This window comes from Python bivittatus, unplaced genomic scaffold (assembly GCF_059951505.1).
Source record: "Python bivittatus isolate LINGU-HERP-01145 unplaced genomic scaffold, Pbiv_v1 ctg000700_np1212, whole genome shotgun sequence".
NCBI lineage: Eukaryota > Metazoa > Chordata > Lepidosauria > Squamata > Pythonidae > Python > Python bivittatus.
Window position 1 is genome coordinate 104062214 of NW_028277098.1, and position 19791 is coordinate 104082004.

The following is a 19791-nucleotide window of genomic DNA, read 5'->3' on the forward strand; positions in this document are numbered from 1 at the left end:
CATGTTTCAACTTCTGCTCTTCTATCCTCTGGTCGAGCAGGCAGAGTAGCCCGTTCAGGGCAACCATCGTTAACCTCTGGAAGGTAACACAACTAAACATCAAGCCCTGAACACTACGATGTGAGAACGCTAGTGCAGTGGACTCCTCTCTTCTTCCAAAGAGATGCTCTGCCCCCACAAAAGATCTCGATTTGCTTTTCATGGTTACACTCCCACCCCACCCCACCCCTTTGCACATGGCAGTGCTGAAAAGCACCACGCCCTTGTGGCCAAGGATGGCCCCAGGTGCTACTTACCAAGGCATCTATGAGGACCTCAGCTCCTTCCTCACTTTCATGGAGGGTGTCAATGTCTGTGAGTTCCTGCAAGAGATCTACCACTGCAATGGACACATGTAGGAAGGGATTAAGGGAAACAAGCAGAACTTTCTTCACAGCAACTGGGGAGCACACTCTTCCGCTGCAAGTGTGCCTTCCAAAATGACACCCCAAAATGTCTGCACAGATCAATGCCTTTCAAAAGTAATGGTGCCTGTCGGCCTTCAAAATCTGACATGATTTTGGAAGTACTTTCAAAAATATAAGCCACCACCAAGTTCTAATCTGGAACAGCATTCCCCAAGGGACTTGAACGGCCTTTATCCTGCTGTTCTTCAAACAAGTCTGAAGACCCAGCTCTTCCCCACCAGGGCTCCCTGGGGTGGGTGTGTGCAGAAGGTTGGTGTAGGCAAGAACCATTCCTCAACTCACTGTTTTTCCTATTCTGGTTTTATTGTTGTTGGCCACCTAGAGTCAGTGGCCTTATAAATATAATGTATCAGTCAGTCAAGAATCTGAAAGTCAACCTCTAATTTTCAGGAGCACTTCTCTGCCTCTCTATCTTCTGATTCCGGATTCTGAGACTCAGTGACTTGTGCGGCTGAGTCCCAGTGCCCAGGAACGTGGGGCACAGGGCATTAGGAGAGTTTTCAAGACTGGTCAACCGCCCGGGGCAATCCCCCCACTTCCTCTGGGAGCTTATCTGGCAACAGGGAGCAGCTCTTCTGGACACACAGCATCGGCAAGAGCTCTGATTCTTTTGACAGGAATGAGAATAATAATCTGATAATTAAAGGCATTCTGCAAAATTTACAGGGTCCAGGGCCACTTCCTAGCTGCTTGCTGTCTTGCTAGGAAGGAATTGCTGAGGCTTTGGACAGGCCCACAGAAGACGGCCCCCATGCAGAAATCCCATCTGCAAAGGCCACGCTGTCGCTGCTAACTGGAGAGCCAACAGGCTCTTAATCAGGCTGCAACCGATTAACAAGCAAACAAACCAGCCGGCAGCCCTCACCGCAGCGCCCCATCTCCCCTCATTGACCTCAGATTCCGGCATCAGAGGCCGCTCCTTTAGTGGCAGCCCTTCTTGCTCGTTGGAGACTCGGGCTGTTCTCCCATCAGTTCTGACCTATTCCTTGCGCATCAAAAGATGGCCCAGATTCTGAAATGTCCTACATAACAGCTCTCCTGAGCGCCCTCTCTAGAGGAGCAGCAGCCACCTTCATCCCACACGTGACGCCCTTCCCCAGCCGCCTCCTGGAATTTTAAAAACTCAGTTTAAAGGCTGCAAATTCTCTGCACACGCACACGCACGCAGGACCCACTCCGCGCCTGGACTCAAGGCCGGGGATTTCGTTCTCCCACACCGTAACTTGCACGTATTTCCTAGGCAGGGGAAACGCTGCTGATTGCGGAAAAGCACATTGTCTCAGGTGGAGGCCCCCAACGGCCACATCATCAATGCCAAGCAGCAATGCTTTAAAAATGTTTGGCTGGGGAAGAGATGCCCATGGGACCCCGGGGGCCCTTCGCAGCCTCAGTCCTGCATCGCAGAAATCAGCTCTCACGATCTGCAGGCAGGCCGTCGCGCAAGGCACCTCTTGCCTGGAAGAGGCGTTACGGCTTTGGCACCAGCAGGCCAAGGCAATCCAGTTGTTCCTCCTTGATGGGGCCCCTTTTGCTCCCCTCTCCCAAGACGGCGGCTGGAGGTTCCGAGGACCACCAGCTCACCCCTGGTCAAAAGCCCCTATTGCAAGCGGGTTCAGTGCTTCCTCGGAGGCTCCGGGTGCAGTTCCGAAACCACAGCCTTCCTGAGACCTAGCCCCCTTTGGTACCCGAGGCTGCTGAGTCTTCAAGCAGAGATGGGGAATGGAGGCCAAGAACGGGGGGGACGGTTTTCCTTAACCGCCCCTCCCCACCTCCAGGCATCGCAGCCAGATGCTTCTCTCCCTTGCACCTCAGTGAGGAAGGGGAGCCCCGCTGTTGAGTTCCGGGGCCAAGAGGGAAATGCCCCCATAGCCAGAGGGCGGGTTTTGCTTTCCACCAGAAATCCTGGTCCGTCCTCCTCAGGCAGGCGATAAATATGGCCATGTGCCCGGTTCTGGTAATGAAGACCCCGTCTTCCGCGTAGACTAGGAAAGCTTGGTGCAGAGGAGTGTTGGAAGAAAGAGAGCTAGAGGAGGAGCAAGTTGGTCATCTGCTGGGGAAGCCACTTCACTGGGATCAGGGCAAGAGGGAGGATCTGCTGGAAGTTCTGACTGTTTCCTCCCCTGTGGCAAAACAGGCTACTTTCCAATTCTAGGATCATTACTTTGGCCTACGGAGCTCTTAGTGGCTTGGCTTATAAGCACCGGAGAACCTACCCACCCCGCCCCAACTTTCTACCAAGAGCACGGAGGAGCTCCGCTGATCAAACTGGCTCACTAATTCAGCAAGATCCAGCAAGGAGCCAAGATCTACTGGGTACTCTTCCATAAAGTGATGAACTCCTCCTCCCCTCTCCCCAAGTGTTGGGGACCATCTAAAGCAATGTTTTTCAAACTTGGCCACTTTAAGATGGGTGGACTTCAACTCCCAGAATTCCCCAGCCAGCAAGGCTGGCTGGGGAATTCTGGGAGTTGAAGTCCACCTATCTTAAAGTGGCCAAGTTTGAAAAACACTGATCTAAAACCTGACCTTCTTCTGCAACCTTTGTCCAGACAAACTGCTAGGAAACAGCTTTCGAGTGGAGGAAAGAGCTGGACTCTGGTTTCTTAGTTGTTATGGATGGGATTAAGGCCATGCTTTGTGAAAAAGGAAGCTCCTTATGCACCATTTAACTTAGAAAATCAAATACTCTATAGAAAATCCCCAAAGAAAACCCTTTGGTCACAGGCCAGTGACACAAAAAAGGTTCTGGGAAGATTTTTTTGATAGAAAACAACCTGTGTTTTGTACCCTAACTCTGACCCCAGTCCCTATCAAAGGCAAGGCCTCACAAAAACAGTAAATCCAGGACCACCAGAATTATGAATTGCTGGATTCTTAAGTAAGAAGAACTGAGGAATATGACAACAAAGGTTTTCCAGATATTGGTAGTGTCACTTGACCAATACATCCTATCTCAAGAAAATATATATTAATAAAGATGCTTGATGCAATAATATTTTACTACTTGGGAAAGAAGTGACTTATTTCAGATTATCTGCTCATAAATAGCTGCTGAACATGAATTATGAACGATTAGGAAGTGAATAAAGAAGGGAGAGTTGCTTAAGCCACTTCAGGTCTCCAACATAAACCACCCAATTTGTTCTTCCTTGTGGATGGTTCAGACAGACCTGTTAAGCAACTGTCTGACAAGCTTTGATGTAGAAATGCATTAGTGATGTGCCTGTGTGAATGCTCTGCTCTGCTGAACTAACTTCATAATCTTTTGATATTATTTTTTGCCTGTTGGACCCAGTGATAGAAGTGAATTTTAGTAACAAAGAGAGAATGAAGGCTTTTTGCTTCAGAGAATGATTTAAAGATAAAGACGGTGGGTTCAAGACTCTAGGGAGATACATGTCCTCAGGGAAGTTTGATGCTATATGTCAAAACTCTTAAGTATGTCCTGTAAATTGATATGCCAATGGTGAGACATACAAGAGGTTTTTTGAATACCGAACAATCGCTCACAATTTATCCTTGGTGTTTTAAACTATAGCCCTGGGGGACGGAATAGAATAAATTTCTTTGCAGACAGCAGTTTGAAATCAAGCAGAAATTGTGCTTTTAGTTCCTCTTGGAAAGGTGAACTGGGATGAGGGAAGGACTGATTCGTCTCTGTCAACTTTGGCCTCGGGCCCAGGCTTGGCTACCAACACACATACAGGCACAGGGAGAAAACAAGCCGGTTTCGTGTGGTCATTACTGGGCAGAACATTCCGAGTTTACCCACCAGCTGTTTGGAAGCTGCCCTATTTTGGCAGCAAGAGAGAAGGTCCTCAGAAGGATGCTGATGCTGACGGACGTGCTGAAGTTCTCAGCCTCTGCTAATTGAAACTATTATTGGGGCATTATCTTCTGCTTGCATCTTGGCTCACCTTCAGCAGGAGAGCTGCCTGGTCCACGAACTTTGCTTCTAGGGATTTTATCCATTGCGTGTTCCCCCTCTTTGCTGTCAGGGCTCTAACTTCAATCCAACAGGAACTGCTTAGCATTCTCTTCAGACCAGCTTCTCAGAATTCCATGCCAGAATTCTGAAGCTCCTGACGGAAGGAGACCTTCTCTGGCTGTGTCACGGCAGTCTCTGGGGTTCTGCGCAAGAGAATTCTGTCAGTACTTCATGCTTTGCCTTCTAATGCTTTGGAGGAGCTTCAGCAATCGCCTGCAAATGCCCCTTCCTCCAGGACCACAGGTCAAGACCCTGATTCCAGTTTAACTGACGGATGAAGGATGAGTCCAGCACTAAAAGCCGGAGGTGGCCACGAAAATCCCGACAGGCCACCAATGGCAATTATCATCCCAGACCCGGCTTCTCATGGCTGTGGGGACAGAACACACCACATTTTCTCCCCTTCAAGGCTGTCACTAGCAAGACCTCCATCATTTATGTTCTCCCACGTGGATGGCAAATCCAAGTTAACCTTTGGACAAACTACACCACGCTCAGGCTGCTGTAGTCCCCAGGAACACCATGCAAAGAGGAACAACCAAGGCCACAGAGCTGCTTACACAGAGGAAATATTTCTAGCTAAATTTACTTCGGGTCTGTTTTTATTTTTTTTAAACTGAAGGAGGGAGGCGGTTGCAGAGATCAGATTCTATAGTTCAAGCTCAGATCAACCAAAGCAAACATGAGACCCATCTCTCTCTGAACGGCACTGAAGATAAGACACTCCTAGCTTAACTGCCTTAAATACAATTACTGGTCCCAACACGCACATGCATTTTCATAAACACAAGCTGGCACATGCTACTCAGAGTACCAAAAATATTCATAATGCAGCATGTTCAAGTGAGCCAGGCCAAAGAAAATCTTCATATGCAGACCTTGTTCGCAAGCCTGTTCCTTTTTCACCCTGCCTCCTCATCTATTCTTTCTTCGTTCTTGGCCAGAATTTAAACAGATTTTTTTTTACTGTATTGACCAGTAACTAGGAAAGGCAACAGGCTGACATCAGACGGATGGAGTCTGGTACATTTGTTAAATGCCCAGTGCCCTGCAGGCAATTTTAACAAAGCTTTTTCACCTTTTCCGCAGCAGCTCCGGCAGTTGCAGGTCCACTCAAGGCAACAGACACACAGAACTCCCAGCTGCCCTCTAACCTGGCAGATAAACCTGGCATCAGAGGCTGCACTGATAATCTCTTTCGGAATAAGGTCCAGGAAAATTTCTGGCCTGCTAACCCAGACAGAGGGATAGTTGCGACAAAAGATTTGGCCTTCATTTCCTGAGGGAGAGAAAGCCTTCCGAAGAGGGCTAACAGATGGCTCCAACTGGTCTAGAACACACAACGGGGGAAGTGTCTCTTAGCCAGCCTCGCTTTTCCCTGCTCGATCCAAACAATGTGCCTATCAGCAGCCTGAATTATTATTCCCCATCCTGCCTGCCTGCGCACTCTACCTGGAGGTGATGCATTTTAGCCCTTGCCCCAGGCTCGGTTTCTCCCAGAATTTATCTGTGGAGCATCCCTTTTATAAAGGCGGCTCACGCCCCATCAAGCCCAAGATGCTCTGTTGGCCACAAAGCCCAATGAGAACGCAACGGGAGCCCAAACGAAGCAAGAGCTGGTCACACGCTTGGGACAGGAAACCCATCACTCAGGAAGGATATCTGTGTTGTCATGCCCAAGCAGTCCAAGGAGCGAGTGCACGGCATTCAGTTCCACCAGAAGATGGTACAGGTCCGGCATGGTAGCAACCACATGCATCTCTTGAATGATGTCGTTGAGATCCAGCTCCGACTCCATGAATCTGTGGACAGATGAACAAAATCCAGCAGGACCCAAAGGATCTTACCTCTCCCCAGAGACTAATCAGGCTACATCCCAGAACAGGCCCCTGGGAACAGAGGATTCCGCATAATGCTTATCCTGTCCTGGAGGGGAATGCTATCGATCATCCTCATGACCAGATCCAGACACCAACCAGCTCATTTTCATCCCAGAGGCCCTGTGCCATTCTCCAGATCCAGGACATGGGTTTGCACAGGCCTCAGCTTTCCCTTCCCCAGGTCCCTCTACTTTATAATCATAATTTAATAGTTTATCAAACTTGTATGCTGCCCAACTCTCAACAACTCTGGGTTTAATTTAGTTAATTTAGGATTGCCGCCCAGAGAAGAAAGCACGCGGGAAGGGGCCAGGCCCTTTCCAAAACTGAAACGTGGAGGACTGTGCCAAGTCCAAAGCACAAATGTCAGCAGAACGGCTATGTCAGGAGCTGAGCTACAGCTCTTCGTCAAGAAGTTGCTGCTGATGCCAGATCAGGGTGTCAAGGACACCACATGTTCTTCTAGCTCCAAATGGAGTATGTGGGTGGGGGTGGGGGTGGCAGGGCTCTTCATGGGATAATTCAATTGAGTCAAACCAAATTGGATCGTTCGGATTTTTTTTCCGGATGTTTAGTATGCTCACACCCAGAAAAAACGCACTCTTTTATACATTAAATATATCTCTATCTTCATCTATAAATAAATGAAATATACTGTAGATTAAAAAAACAGCACAAAAGTGATAATCCTAGAATCCTAGAGATGGAAGAGGCCCATGAGGTCATGAAATCTGACCTCCTGCTCAGGGGGGCATCCAAGTTAAAGCCTCCCAGACAGGTGGGAGTCCTTCACATCCCAAAGTAACAAGAGCACTCCCAAAAGAGTCGCTTAAACCCAATTCCACATTTCCACAGCACCCGTGACCAGCGAAGCCGTGAACGAGGACAGCTCTCTCGCTGTCTGGTCCACAGGGCTACTCTGAGCCTCTTCGGAACAAGGGGAAAGAAACGCTGCCGTGCCAAAGGGGGAGGCGCTTTCACCTTGGTGACACAGTGCAAACGTTATCTGTTGTCCTCTTGCCTTATTTAGAAGGGGGCAGGGGGGAGTCAACCTGGTTATGTTCTTTTTATGCTGGCCCTTACAAGCCCCACTTTTCCACCTAGGCTTTTGCTGAGGATGCAAGACGAGACCAAGACTGGACGTTTTCAATAACCCACCCCTTCCCACCCCATTTCTGAAAGTACGAAGAGAAGAACAGCACAACCTTAGTACCAGGCAATTTTGCTCAACTTTCCCTCTCTGTTCATAAAGTTGCTAAGTTTCTACTACGTTTCATTCTCTTGTGTCAGCCCACTTCTCTAATCTGTGCAAGGACATTTTGAATTTTCTTTCTCTTTTAGCTATCCTACCCATTCTGGTATCAACTGCAAATCTTCTAAACTTTCCTTCCACCTCTTCATCCAAGTCCATAAAAATACTGAAGTGTACAGGGCCAAGGCTGAACCCTGTGGCACCCCACTGGGTACTTCACTCCACTCTGATGTGCAACCACTGAGAGTATATACACAAATACATATCCCTTTAATTTTCCATCCAGCCCACACAGTTTACAACCCACTCCACCGATGTAGAATCTTCTCTTAGATACTTTCCCAAAATCAAGATATATTGAATCTACATCTTCCCCATAACTATGAATAAAGTTACCGGATTAAAAAGAAAGATGAAATAGGGTTAGACTGGCAACACCGGTTCTTTAGAAACCCTTTTCTTTATGAACTGTTCTAGAATCAATGTTGGACTTATCTGAAGTTCTTCAGAACCTCAAGTCCAACAGTGTCATTTCTAGAAAACAGACAGGCCTCCTTGCTTAAGTTGCAAATTAGTATTCAAGTTCACACAAAACAAGCACAGTGACTATTTTGTGTTATTTCTATCACAACATCTAAAAGGGCCCGGTTGAAATTCAGGAGGGGACGCGGTTCAACCAGAGGTGATGGTGGGGAATTTGGCACAGACTCCTTGCAGTCTGCCATTTGTAAGGAAAAGCGAAGCAAGGAATGGACGCTTAGCAGCACATCCTGCCATCTTCAGGTGGCACCAAAGAAACCAGGGTGGCCCGCTGAGGGAAAGGCGATCTCGGGCGGAAGAGGCAGGACCAGCATGCTGAGCTTCATTTTGCTGCAGATGGCCTCAAAAACCTTCAGGTGATGAACAGTCATGGCAGCTGTGGAGCAGGGAGTTATCAATCCACGAGCTCAGAACTGACTCCAGGGAGCAAAGGAATGGGAAGGAAACAAGGAAACTGCTCTTGCATCCAAGAAAGCACCACTTAACTAGGTCTCCAGCAGAGCAGCAAGACTCCCCCCACCTAGCTTGGCTTGGCCCGTTGCCCGAGGTTCCCTGAACGCAATGTGTAACTGCACTTCACAAGCTGTCAGGTACCGCTGAAAGGGCCGTTTGGCCCATGCAGCAGTCCTGGGTACATTGTAAAAAGAATGAAAAATTGGTTTGGTGGGCAGGCAGGCGGGCAGGCAGGTGCAGCCGAAGCCATTCCCATCCACCTGCTAGGTGGAGAGTGCGCTGAACATGCAGGTGGCCAAAACACGTAAGCTGGGGAAGGAAAACTCCTGAGCCTAAAACTCAGAGACTGACCTACAAACAGGGAAATCCCCAGTGCAAAACTCAGTTGCTGCCTTCGGCAATTGATGTCTAGGCTTGGTTCCCCTGACTCCGTAACGCAGGGTAATAGTTCTGACCCTACCTCGCAGGGAAGCTGTAAGGACCGCAACAAGACTGTGCAACCATTAAGGCTTCAGAATGCCCCCAAGGGTTACATTCATGCTGCTTTTGTAGGAAAGAGAAATCAAAGAAACAGAAGGACTGGAAGGCAGAATCAGAAGAGGATAAGCCGTAAAATTCTTAAGCTAAGGAAGGCACAGATTTTTCAGCAAGAACAGATCCTCAAAAGCTGAAAGTGATGCAGCGCCAGGGAGATGGGGGAGGGGGCGGGCAATCTGGGGCTGAATCTCGCCAGAGAACTAGGAAGTATTTGCACACAGCCTCCAGTGGGATGCGGGAGGGTAAAAAACCTGGTATCCCATATTATGTTTGTATTACTTTTGAAACACTTATGCTTATAACTCATGCATCCATTATTTAAAAAAAACAAACCAACCAACCTAAAGCCTATAAGCACGGACTTCAGTGTGGAGGAGAATTTGCAAATACGTAAAAGAAAGAGCAGGAAAAAAACCCTAAGTTTACAAGCTGAAGCCAAGACTCTGGACCAGCAGAGCACCGAAGGACCCTCAAGATGACCGCTAAGACAACGGAGGCCTGCATGTTGAAGTTCTGCCCTTTCAGAACGGGGAATCTCCACTTTCAAGTAAGAGGAAAAAATAACCCGAAAGCCATTCTGGGCATCCACGCAGCTCTCAGAACTGCCAATCCCTGCAAGAGAGCCCCCTGGCCATCATGGGCACGAGGACGATGGTCGCTACACCTGCCTTCAAAGCCCATGCATCTTAAAGTGGCCGAGGTTGAGAAACACTGCCCCGGAGGTTAGTTCAGGATCCACCAGAGCTTCTCTGACAGATGACTGTAAAGCTTCTGCTTAACAACCTCTGGTGAAGGAGAGCCCACCACTTCATGTCACAGTGCACACGCTTGGGAAGTTCTTTCTGATCTCTGGCCCGAATCTGCATTCTTGTAGTTTGAATCCCCCTCGTCCTGCTCTCTGGAGTGCTAGGGAATGGGACCACTCCCTCACGTCAGGCTCCAAAGGCAGGAATCGAATATTGCCACGGTTGAGAAACCCTGGACTAGAGGATCTTCAAGTTCCTGCTTCCCAACTCTACGATCCTAAGATCCTAGGATTCCATCCTTGCAGCATCAGGACAAATGAAAAAAAAAAACTTTTTCCCAGAGTGGAACCAGCTTTTGCCCTCAGCCAGGCCATTTCCTGCTTCATTATTGCCATTTGCATGAATGTCAAAGCAGCCCCTTGTGCTATTTTCCAACATGACCTGCGATTTACATCCAGCAAGACCGGACTGTAAATCTAATTCGGAAGCGGAGGGCAAAGCCTCACTTAGGCAGACCCGAACTGCATCTTGCCAAGTTCCCAGGAGTACAACCAAGCCACCCTACCGTTCTGACTTCACAAGTACATTACCGGCAAAGGGCTTGGGCTGCGTAAAATCTAGTATGCCCAGAGCTCCAAAGCCACCACTGGAAAGAGAATCCTGGCTCTGAATCCAGCCTGGGGTTAACTGCCAGAGCCTCCAGGGGAAAGGAATTCTGGAGCAAATGCCTGGGCTGCTCCCTCTCCCTCTCCCTCTCCCTCTCTGAAGAACGTCTTCCAGAGCGAAAGCCAGCTCCATCTTCCTCCACTGCATGACGCCCAATTGCCTGGCCTTTCAGAGCGCAGGGCCTAGAGAAAAAGGCAAACCCCAGCCGAACTTACTTCTCTGGATTGTCCGGGAACTTGATCCGGAGTTCCTGGTTCTTGTAAGATCTCTTCTCAAAAGTGAGGATCATCTTCTTCACTGAGCTTTCATCCAAAGGCTCCTCCTAGCCAAACACATACTCATCTCAGGGCAAGTTCATAACCTCCTCGGGCACCCACAAGCCCAGCTGGAACCCCTTCTTTCCAAAGGGTTCGGGAAATCAGAACCCCCTGACAACCTTCCTCTTCTCTCTCTCCGTCTCTCTCCCTATCATCCCCCCTCCTTTGGACAGACAAATAATGCCTGGGGGGGGAACCCAGCGTTGCCCACTTACGTGACGTACAGCTCATTCCACATTAATATTTCCCTCTGGCAGCAGCCCTACAAGAAAGTGTGGCCCCAACCATCCAGATGGTTGCCCAGTTTCCAACTCCTCCTCGTCTTTTCGTTCCTTTCAGCTGGGGGGGAGGGCGGACAGCAAGAGAGCACAGCACAGAACACTGCATGACAGCTTTGATCTTTTGTGTGCCCCTCCTTCCCCCCACATACAGGCACACGGACCACGCCTCTCAATCTGTCTTCCAGGAGGAACTTCATATCCACCCCCATATAATGAGTCTGCATTTGTAACAAGCAGGAGAAAAAAAGACAGAGGGATATTTTTTGCAAAATCTCTCCTCCTCCCTATTTGCTCATCTCCCGGTCCCATACGCCCTGCCAAAATAACACTTATTTGCTGCATTTCAGTGCTGAAACGGCCCATTTCACTTTCAAAAGATGGACCTCGAAGAGACGCAGGTCTTCAGGCAAATGGTACTTCTCTAAAGTGATGTAAGCTATTCCTGAACCTCTGGAGCTGATCCACCTACGGAGAGGGTAGGAAACAGCCTCCGACCAACCCGTCCCGCCACCAGCTCCCCATGAAAGGAGGTCACCGGGCAGGAAAAGGGAAGGAGGAGAAAGCAACTGAGGATTTATGACTGACAGCTCTCTCTTCCAACCATAATGTTTTTAAAACAGGACTCTCTTTATTTCCTTTCAGTCCCTCTGCTTTGGGGAGGGAGGCAGAATGAGCTGACAGAAATGGACCCGGGGCTCCCCAGCACTATCTGGGAGATGCCTGGACATGTGGCAGCCTGCTCAGGTGAGTGCTCTGACCTGCTCCTCTAAAGCATCCACTCCCGTGGCCCTCATTCTCCGGCTGCCTGGTAAAGCAAAGGGCGCAAGCTGTCCTCCGGCTAAAGGCGGTGCTTGCCAGCATCTTAGGATCAGGGCTCCCAGCACCAGAGTTGTGGCTACAGAGAGCTGGGAGGGCCTCACCATTCCACCCTGTTGCTCCCTCTCCTGCTGTGTAATGTAAGAATTGGTGGGGGTTGGCGTCTTACCTGGCAAATGAAGTAAAAATGGGTCCCTCCCTCTGCTTAAATAATGTAAGAAGGCGCTAGACCAGTGTTTCTCAACCTTGGCACCTTTAAGATGGGGGACTTCAGCTCCCAGCTGGCTGGGGAATTCTGGGAGCTGAAGTCCTCCCATCTTAAAGGTGCCAAGGTTGAGAAACACTGCCCTAGACTGACAGAGTTAACAAGCAAATGGAGTTTTATGACTGCACCTAAAAACCTTGCAATGTTGCTGGTGTTTCAAAAACAAGAACCCTGTGAATTGTCACCTCTGAAAAGCACTACTGATTTGAAATGCTCCTGCTTTCCACGTCCACGTGAACTGGCACTGGATAGCGTACACGGCCAGAACCTGTCATTCATCAAAGCACCGCTGAGCTTGACTTTCATCCCAAATGTAAGAGGAGCTACGGCTGTCACTAGGACAGTCAGTGGGGGTCTCCAAAGCACTGGGCTTCTCAGGTGAGGACCTGCTTGGACCCAAGGTGAAGAGGTGCCTTCTCCACAATGGAGCAGGTCAAATTCACCATTCAAAACCAGAAGGGAACGAAATGTTGGTTTCTGCCAACAGCCAGGACCTAAGAAAGGGCAGGATGAGAAACACACCTCTTCTTCCTCCTCCTCGCCTTTTTCAATTATGTGAAGCAGCTTCTTCTTCTCATCTTCTGCCTCCTCCGCAGCAGGGGGCTCTTCTTCCCGGTAACGGCCACGCTCCCGAGAACTGGCTTGCTTGTGCCGCACTTTAAGATCCTCCTCCTCATCTTCACGTGTTCTTTTTGTTCCCCTGTTTGGCTTTACGAAGAAGAAATTCAAGCAGTCAGCAAAGAAAAGCAACCCATCCTCGCCTCTCACAGGCCCAAAATGGAAACCACCACCCAGGTCGTTGCTTGAGTCTTAGCCTTAAAGACATCCCGAGCTCAGGTTAAAGCAGCAAGAGAAGCAGTGATAGGATTTTGCTCAGTTGCTCAGAACAGGGATGGGGGACAACTCCGGTGGTCCTTGCAATCTCTTTGTGCCCACCTGTGCCATAGGGAGACCAGGAAATGCTGGCAAGAACCTCCAGAAGGACAGCGTCCCCCCCCCCTTGCCAGGGCAAGAGGCCACACGGCCACTTCCCAGATGTGAAAAGAGCTGCCTCCAATATGCCCCCCTTGGGAATCTCGCCTCGCCTCGCCTCGCTCCCTTCCTTCTTTCCTTCCCTCCTAAGAAGAGGCCAGGGCAGCACGGGCTGCAGTGCCAACTTCGGAACAACTGGGGGAAAATATCACAGCTGCCTGGAAATGCGGCTTTGCCTTCAAGATGAAGCCGGCGGTGCCCCTGGCCTGCAAGAAAAGCGCCCCCGTGCCGAGAATACCCAAGAGGAGGACAGCCTCAAGCAGAACCGCACGCTAGAAAAATTGTGTCCTCGTGCGGAGACAAGAAAAGAACAACACGCGCACAAGGATAACCACAGGTGGGAAGGGGGCATCCCTTACTCTCAGCTTCCTCCCAAATTTCCTCGGGTTGTTTCAGCCACTTTTCCCGCCAAAAAGAGACTGGATGTAAGAAAAAAGTGATGATTTTTTCTTCACCCACTGATTAAGGGGAAAACATTCCAGCAAAGAGAATGTTCCCCCAAATCTATCTTTGTGTGCAGAGAAAAAGTCTTTTGCACGCTTCAAATGGCCACTGAGAAGTTACAAAATGGTTGTAAAGATTTGCCTTTGACGGCTTCTCAAGGCCATGTACACCTCCAGCTGCTGCTTCCTGTATTTCTCCCTTCGTTTTTTTTTAATTAAAAAGGCAGTGAGACTACAGCTGTAATGAAGGGCTTAGGGGAACACACGGTGTGGTTAGACACAAAGTAATGTACCATGGAGGAGCCTCCATCACCAGAACTGTTGCTAAATTAAAATTCCCCTACAACGCCAGCCCGCTTCCTCAGAGCCCACAATCAAACGGCCTTTATTGGCAGTTGCAATCAGCCTGGACCTCGACTGAGAGCGCGTGGGAGGGGCGACATCTTCCCTAATATGCAATACCAGAGTCATTATGACCAATTATGAAAGAGCTCAGAGTGTAAGTATTAACGCTGCCCACACATTTGCACCTGAACACCAGGGAATTCCTAGGCAAAGATGATGAAATTCAGAGTTGCAAGATGCGTTCCCTCCCTCCCTCTTCCCTGCCAAGTACCAAAAATAAAAAATCATAAAAGAAAACCATCACGCAAGGGAGCCACATATAAATCTGTACGGCATCCGGCTCAGCATTCACCTCCGGTGCATTAGCGCACATCGATGCAGCATCCTGGCACGATGCCCAAGGGAAGAGGCAAGTCTTCAGGACCGAAGGGCCGGAGCCCTCCAGACGGGGGGGGGGAGCGTGTTCACTACAGGTTCTGCTCTGAACCGCACCCAGTGAGACGGACCCAGGCTCGGAAGAGCCACAGAAGCCCCGGACTCTGGGCTCGGGTGTCTTTTAGATCTCCCCGTGAGGGTTGGGGAGATGTTTGACTTTGGGGAAAACCAAGATACAAAAGTGAAATATGAAAGTCACCAGTCTCCACGTGAGTGCTTTCTACTGCCTCTGTCCTACACTCTATTACTATTACTTCCCATTACTATTATTTCTATATGACTATGCTAATTACTATAACAATAACTATACTCTGTTACTACTACAGTATTTCCTCTATACTATACTTTATTGCATAACTATCCTATGACAATGTTTTCTTCTTACCAACCCTGCTCTGCCTTAATTCCTCTCCCTGGAATTTCTTCTGCTTTCCTCCTCTCTGTTACTGGCCAGCAGGTAGAGCAGATGAAGGCATGGCTGGCTGGGGGATTCTGGGAGTTGAAGTCCACCCATCGTCAAGTTGCTGGGGTTGAGGAACCCTGAGGTAGAGGACTTGCAATTGGCTACCTTGTGCTTTTATACTTGCCTTTTCCTTGCTCTGCCTCTATGCTTCCTTTCCTCTGGACCATCCAGCCTTCTTTTATTCGGCGGCTTTCTGGCTGGGGCAGAGCTTCCAAAACACGTGCCCCCGTCTGCAGCGGTCTTCCACAGGAGAAGGGCAGAGACAGAGAAAGCACATTCCGGGGGCCTTCCGGATGGCACTGCGCGACAGGCCAGACCTGGAGTGCGCCGACCCTGCTGGACCTCGCTGGGCAGGCAAACCCAGCTGAGATAGACGGTCCTTCAGAGAGCCCGGCCCCGTTTCACGAAGGGCCTTACGGGTCACAATCAGCACTCTGAATTGCACCAGAAACCCTGCCAGTAACCAGGACAGCTTGCACAGTAGTGGCGTTATCTAACGTACTGAGGTACACACCGACTACCCGCACTGCTGCAGGTGGTTGTTGTTCAGCCGTTAAGTCGTGTCCGACTCTTCGTGACCCCATGAACCACGTCGCACCAGGCCTTCTTGTCCTTCGCTGCCTCCCTGAGTTGGCTCAGTTTCATGCTCAGTGCTTCAGGGATGCCATCTGACCATCTCGTCCTCTGCCGTCCCCTTCTCCTTTTGCTTGCATGAGGGACCAGCTATAGTTTCTGAGTGGTCTTCAAGGGCAGCCTCATGTACAGCACATTTCAGTAATCCAACCAAGTGTCACCAAAGCATGAGTGAGCAGGGCCAGGAACAAGTACAACTGGTGCACAAAATGGATTTGTTCAAAGGCCCCGCAAGCCATGGCGGCCACCTGCTCTTTGAGAAGAAGCCAAGAGACTAAGAGGACCCCACCCCCCGAGAGGACGCCCAGGTTCGGTTTGGGGACGTGCCGCCCCATCCAGCCCTTAGTGCATCAGCAGTGGGTGTCCCAAGGGCCATTCTGGGTTATTTGCTTCATTTTGGGAGGTGAGGTTCAACAACTACCGTAGAGCCACTGTGAGACATTTGTGCAACACGTTGCTAATAAAATCATCAAATTCACTGAGGTCTGAACTTTGTACAAGTGGGGTCTGAAGAGGTGGGTGAGGTACCACTTGCACAAATCCCTAGGATTATTTTTGGTTTGTTAATTCTGAAGAGGTGGATAGGTGATGTGTGGAATGATCCCCATGGGACTGATTCATGCCCAACCTGGTTGCCATGGGATGCCAAGGGGTATGTGAGTGAGTGGCTGGATCTGGGAAGCTCTCAATGCCTCATTGAAGAAGGTTGGTGGCATAACCGCTCCTGAAGAGGACTTTCCTAGACCTCTCCAGCCAGGTTAGACAATCACTGTCCAGTCTCCCCATGTTAAGGAAAGCTAACGATAACGCCAACTACTGAACACCTTAGATGAAGTCGATGATGCCCACTCCTTTCAGTCCGGGCTCAAGTTTGGGTGTGGAATGCAACAGTATTGGTCGTCCTGGTTAAGGACCTCTGCTGGGCTCTAAATGGGGGGAACGTGTTAGATCGCTGCACAGCTTTTGAAACCACTGACCATGGTATTCTTCTGGACTGCCTGCTGGGTTTGGAAGTTGGTGGCTCTACATTTCAGTGGCTCCACTCCTATCTAAGTGGGCACTTTCAGTCTGTGGGGTAGGGAGGAAAGGTCATCTTGCTAGTTACTGCCTTGTAGAGTGTAACAGAATTTGTCCCTCTCACCCCTGCTTTTTAATGTCTGCATGAAACTGTTGGATGAGAGGCCATCAGTTTGTCTGGATAAGTTATAATCAACATGCTGACGATATCCAGATGTACACCCTCGCCCTAGACTGGCCGGGGATGCTGCTGAAACCCTGAACAAAGTTCTTAAGTCTATGAGGGACTAGATGGGAAGGAACAAGCTGAAATTAAATTCTGGCAAGACAGAGCTGGTGTTTGTTCATCTGGTTCTAATTTCACCCCCGTTATTTCTGAATGGGGTTATGTTCCCCTGAAAGAGCACATCTACAAGCTGGAGGTCCTCTTGAATTGATAGCTGTTGTTAAATAGGAGGCTGGAACTAAGAGGGCCTCCACCAGCTAGAGCTAGCGTACCCGTTGCAGTCCTACCAAGGAAGTCATCCATGCCCTTATTCGCTCTAGAATGACTACTGCAATGTGCTGTACATGGGGCTACCTTAGGAGACCTCCCAGTCAGTACAGGATCTAGCAGCCCACCTTCCAGCAGATGAGAGGTACTAGGCTCATCCAGTTATGCAGGCACTGTGTGGGCTGCCAACAGGCTTTCAAGTACAACTTAAAGTGTTGGACGTCACCAATATGGCTTCACCCCAGGTAACATACTTTGAATAAAGTTCAGTAGTCCAGTGCGGGTTTCCTGACTCAGGATGTTAAGAATCCCGGACATGTAAAATTAGGGGGTGGGGTGGGGTGGGGTGGAAGAGAGTGGTAAAAATGCTTCTCAGTACCTGTTCCATCTCTATGGAACACCTGACCCCAGAAGTTTGAATGAAATTGTTCTGGAGTGCTCTGATGGCCCTGAGCTAACGCCAAGTAGGATGTCATGATTAGTTTTTCATGTAAGTTTCTAGAATATTATGATTTTATTATTTTGGATTTTGTGCAAACTGCTGGGAATCCATGCAGAGTCAGCAGTATATCAATGTTACAGTAAAAATAAATAATAAATGATGCTCATGTTGCCCTTCGAACTTGACTTTAACATTGCCCAAAGGCAGCCAATCTAACAAGGAACGAACGATTCGCTCGTGCAAAATACGTGGGGTCTGCCAACCTTTAATCTCAGGATCAAATTATCCCACCATGGGACGCAAGCCCCCTGATTTGCTCTGTCACCATCCTCTCTTTTTGTAACTGAGATTTGGCAGGTCTTATCTCATTTAATCATTACATTGAGAGCAATGAGCCTGCTCATCTCCAGCAAACCGAGCTGCAATTTAAGCTGAGCATCAAAGCCTCTTGTGCCTGGCACCCAAGCCACTGGGCAACCAATCAGACAAGGGGAGGGGGCCGGTGTGTCAAGCCTGGGACACTCATTAAGCCTCCAAGGAAGCTCTAGACAACCATCTCCACCCATCTCCAAGGACACAGGCTCTACCAAAAACACTGCACAAGCAATCATTACCCTAAATTTAAAGATATTACATGATTCTTAATGCCCTTTTCTACTTACAGCAGGAAGTGTTTAGGACTTCCTCTAATTTTTAGGGAATAGCTAGCAAAAGTAATACTCTCTACCACTACACAACCTATCCTCGCTTTTTGTGGCAAAAAAATGAAAAGATATCCAACTATTTAGCCATTTCTCTTGGCCTTTCTGGGCAGCACGTTGGTCATGCCCCCTCCCCAATGAAGCAACCACCAAATGAGGAGAGTCTGGCCCCCTTTGTGTTGGACCTAGGTGGACCACAAAGATAAGCTTGCCTTTGATGGGTTTCTGAGTTCCACCTTGCATTCTGAATATTTTAAAAATAGCTTGCTCTATTCTTAATTTGCATATGAGTAATAATGTATATCACCCTTGGGGCAGAAAGGTGATTTCCAAATACTGCCGTAAACAGATAAAGAGCCGGGCTGGAAGATGTCCTTTGCTGGATGGCTCGCGGTGCACGGCTGGCCGCCTGCCTGCCTGCCTGCCGGCCCTGCCTCCGGAATCCGCCTTTTAAACGGCTCCTTCCAGCCAAAGAACAAAGGCGCAGGCTCGGCAGAACCCAGCCTCATCAGCAACTCAACAGGGTTGAAACTGGGAGGAGTGGAGCAAAAAGTAACTTGGGCATGAATTAATGTACTTGGCTTAATTCTATTTAAAAGGATACCTGCTTTGCCTAGTGCAAAAGCAAATGGACCTTGTTGCTGAGAAATCGTTTGTTGAAGAAAGATGAAACGCATCTTCCTAAGTGAAAGGGCTTTTTTGCGTGAGGATTCCAGCAGATGAATCTGGCTGAAAAGAGCCATCAAAGAGAGCTACCTATTAGCTATCAATTTAGACAGACTTCAGGAAGCAGCCCCGAGTCAGAAGCAATATCTGATCTCTTCCCAGCACCCTTTTAATCTTTTTGGTAACACCTGACAGCCTCCTTCCAGCCCTGTACTGGCTAGTGCCTCTCAAAAGGAGTAATCAACATTAGATAAAACAGGAAATTAAGCTGCTGGCTGGCCTGCTGAGAGGGAAATTCATAGGCCCTTCCCACGGAGGGCATTTTGTGCAGTAAGGTGAGCACAGAAGGGGAAATCCCTGCCCTGTCCTTTGCAAGGGGATGCTACCCTGGAGAGGGCAAGGAAGGCAGGATGCCGATTCACTTCCAGGTGGGACTGAAAGCAACGCAAAACATCCAGCGGGCCCGGCCGTGATGTACGACAAGAGGAAGATGCTCTCCCTGCTCAGCGACGCTGGCTTGGCAGGCAAGTAATGGGAAGAAGATTCCAACAAGCGAAAGATTTGATTTACAGAATTCATTGCTCGAGTCGGCCACCTGTTTGCTAGGTTTAGAAAAGAGATGGACACAAGAGGTCAAGCCCCAGCTGCAAGAAGTACATGGAACACTGATGCTTAGAAGCCTTGTGCCCCCGAGCTCCAGTTGTGGAAGGGGAAGTGTCTGGCAACGGGAGTGACCTTGATGCTCTGGGGTGAGTTGAACATCTGTCTGGCCACTGTGGGAAGCCCCCTGAGAAAGCAGCTCGGAGTCCTACGCACTTTGCTCTCCTTCCCCAGGGCAGGAGCCGGGAGGTCCCGCAGTGCCAGAAAAGCAGCCAAGATGTGGGAAAGCCGCTCGGTGGACCACAAGTCTCTC

General features: G+C 49.2%; 1 protein-coding gene across 1 annotated transcript in view; it reads right to left on the reverse strand.

Annotated features, from left to right (window-relative positions):
• CTNNBL1 (catenin beta like 1) overlaps positions 1–19791 on the reverse strand; it is an 85602-nt gene that overhangs the window by 57424 nt on the left and 8387 nt on the right. Inside the window, exons 2-5 of the mRNA XM_088154147.1 lie at positions 12731–12916; positions 10745–10851; positions 6116–6257; positions 297–392 (exon numbers count right to left, since the gene is read on the reverse strand). Of these exons, the coding sequence (XP_088010273.1) occupies positions 297–392; positions 6116–6257; positions 10745–10851; positions 12731–12916 (531 nt within the window). The remainder of the gene's footprint in view (positions 1–296; positions 393–6115; positions 6258–10744; positions 10852–12730; positions 12917–19791) is intronic.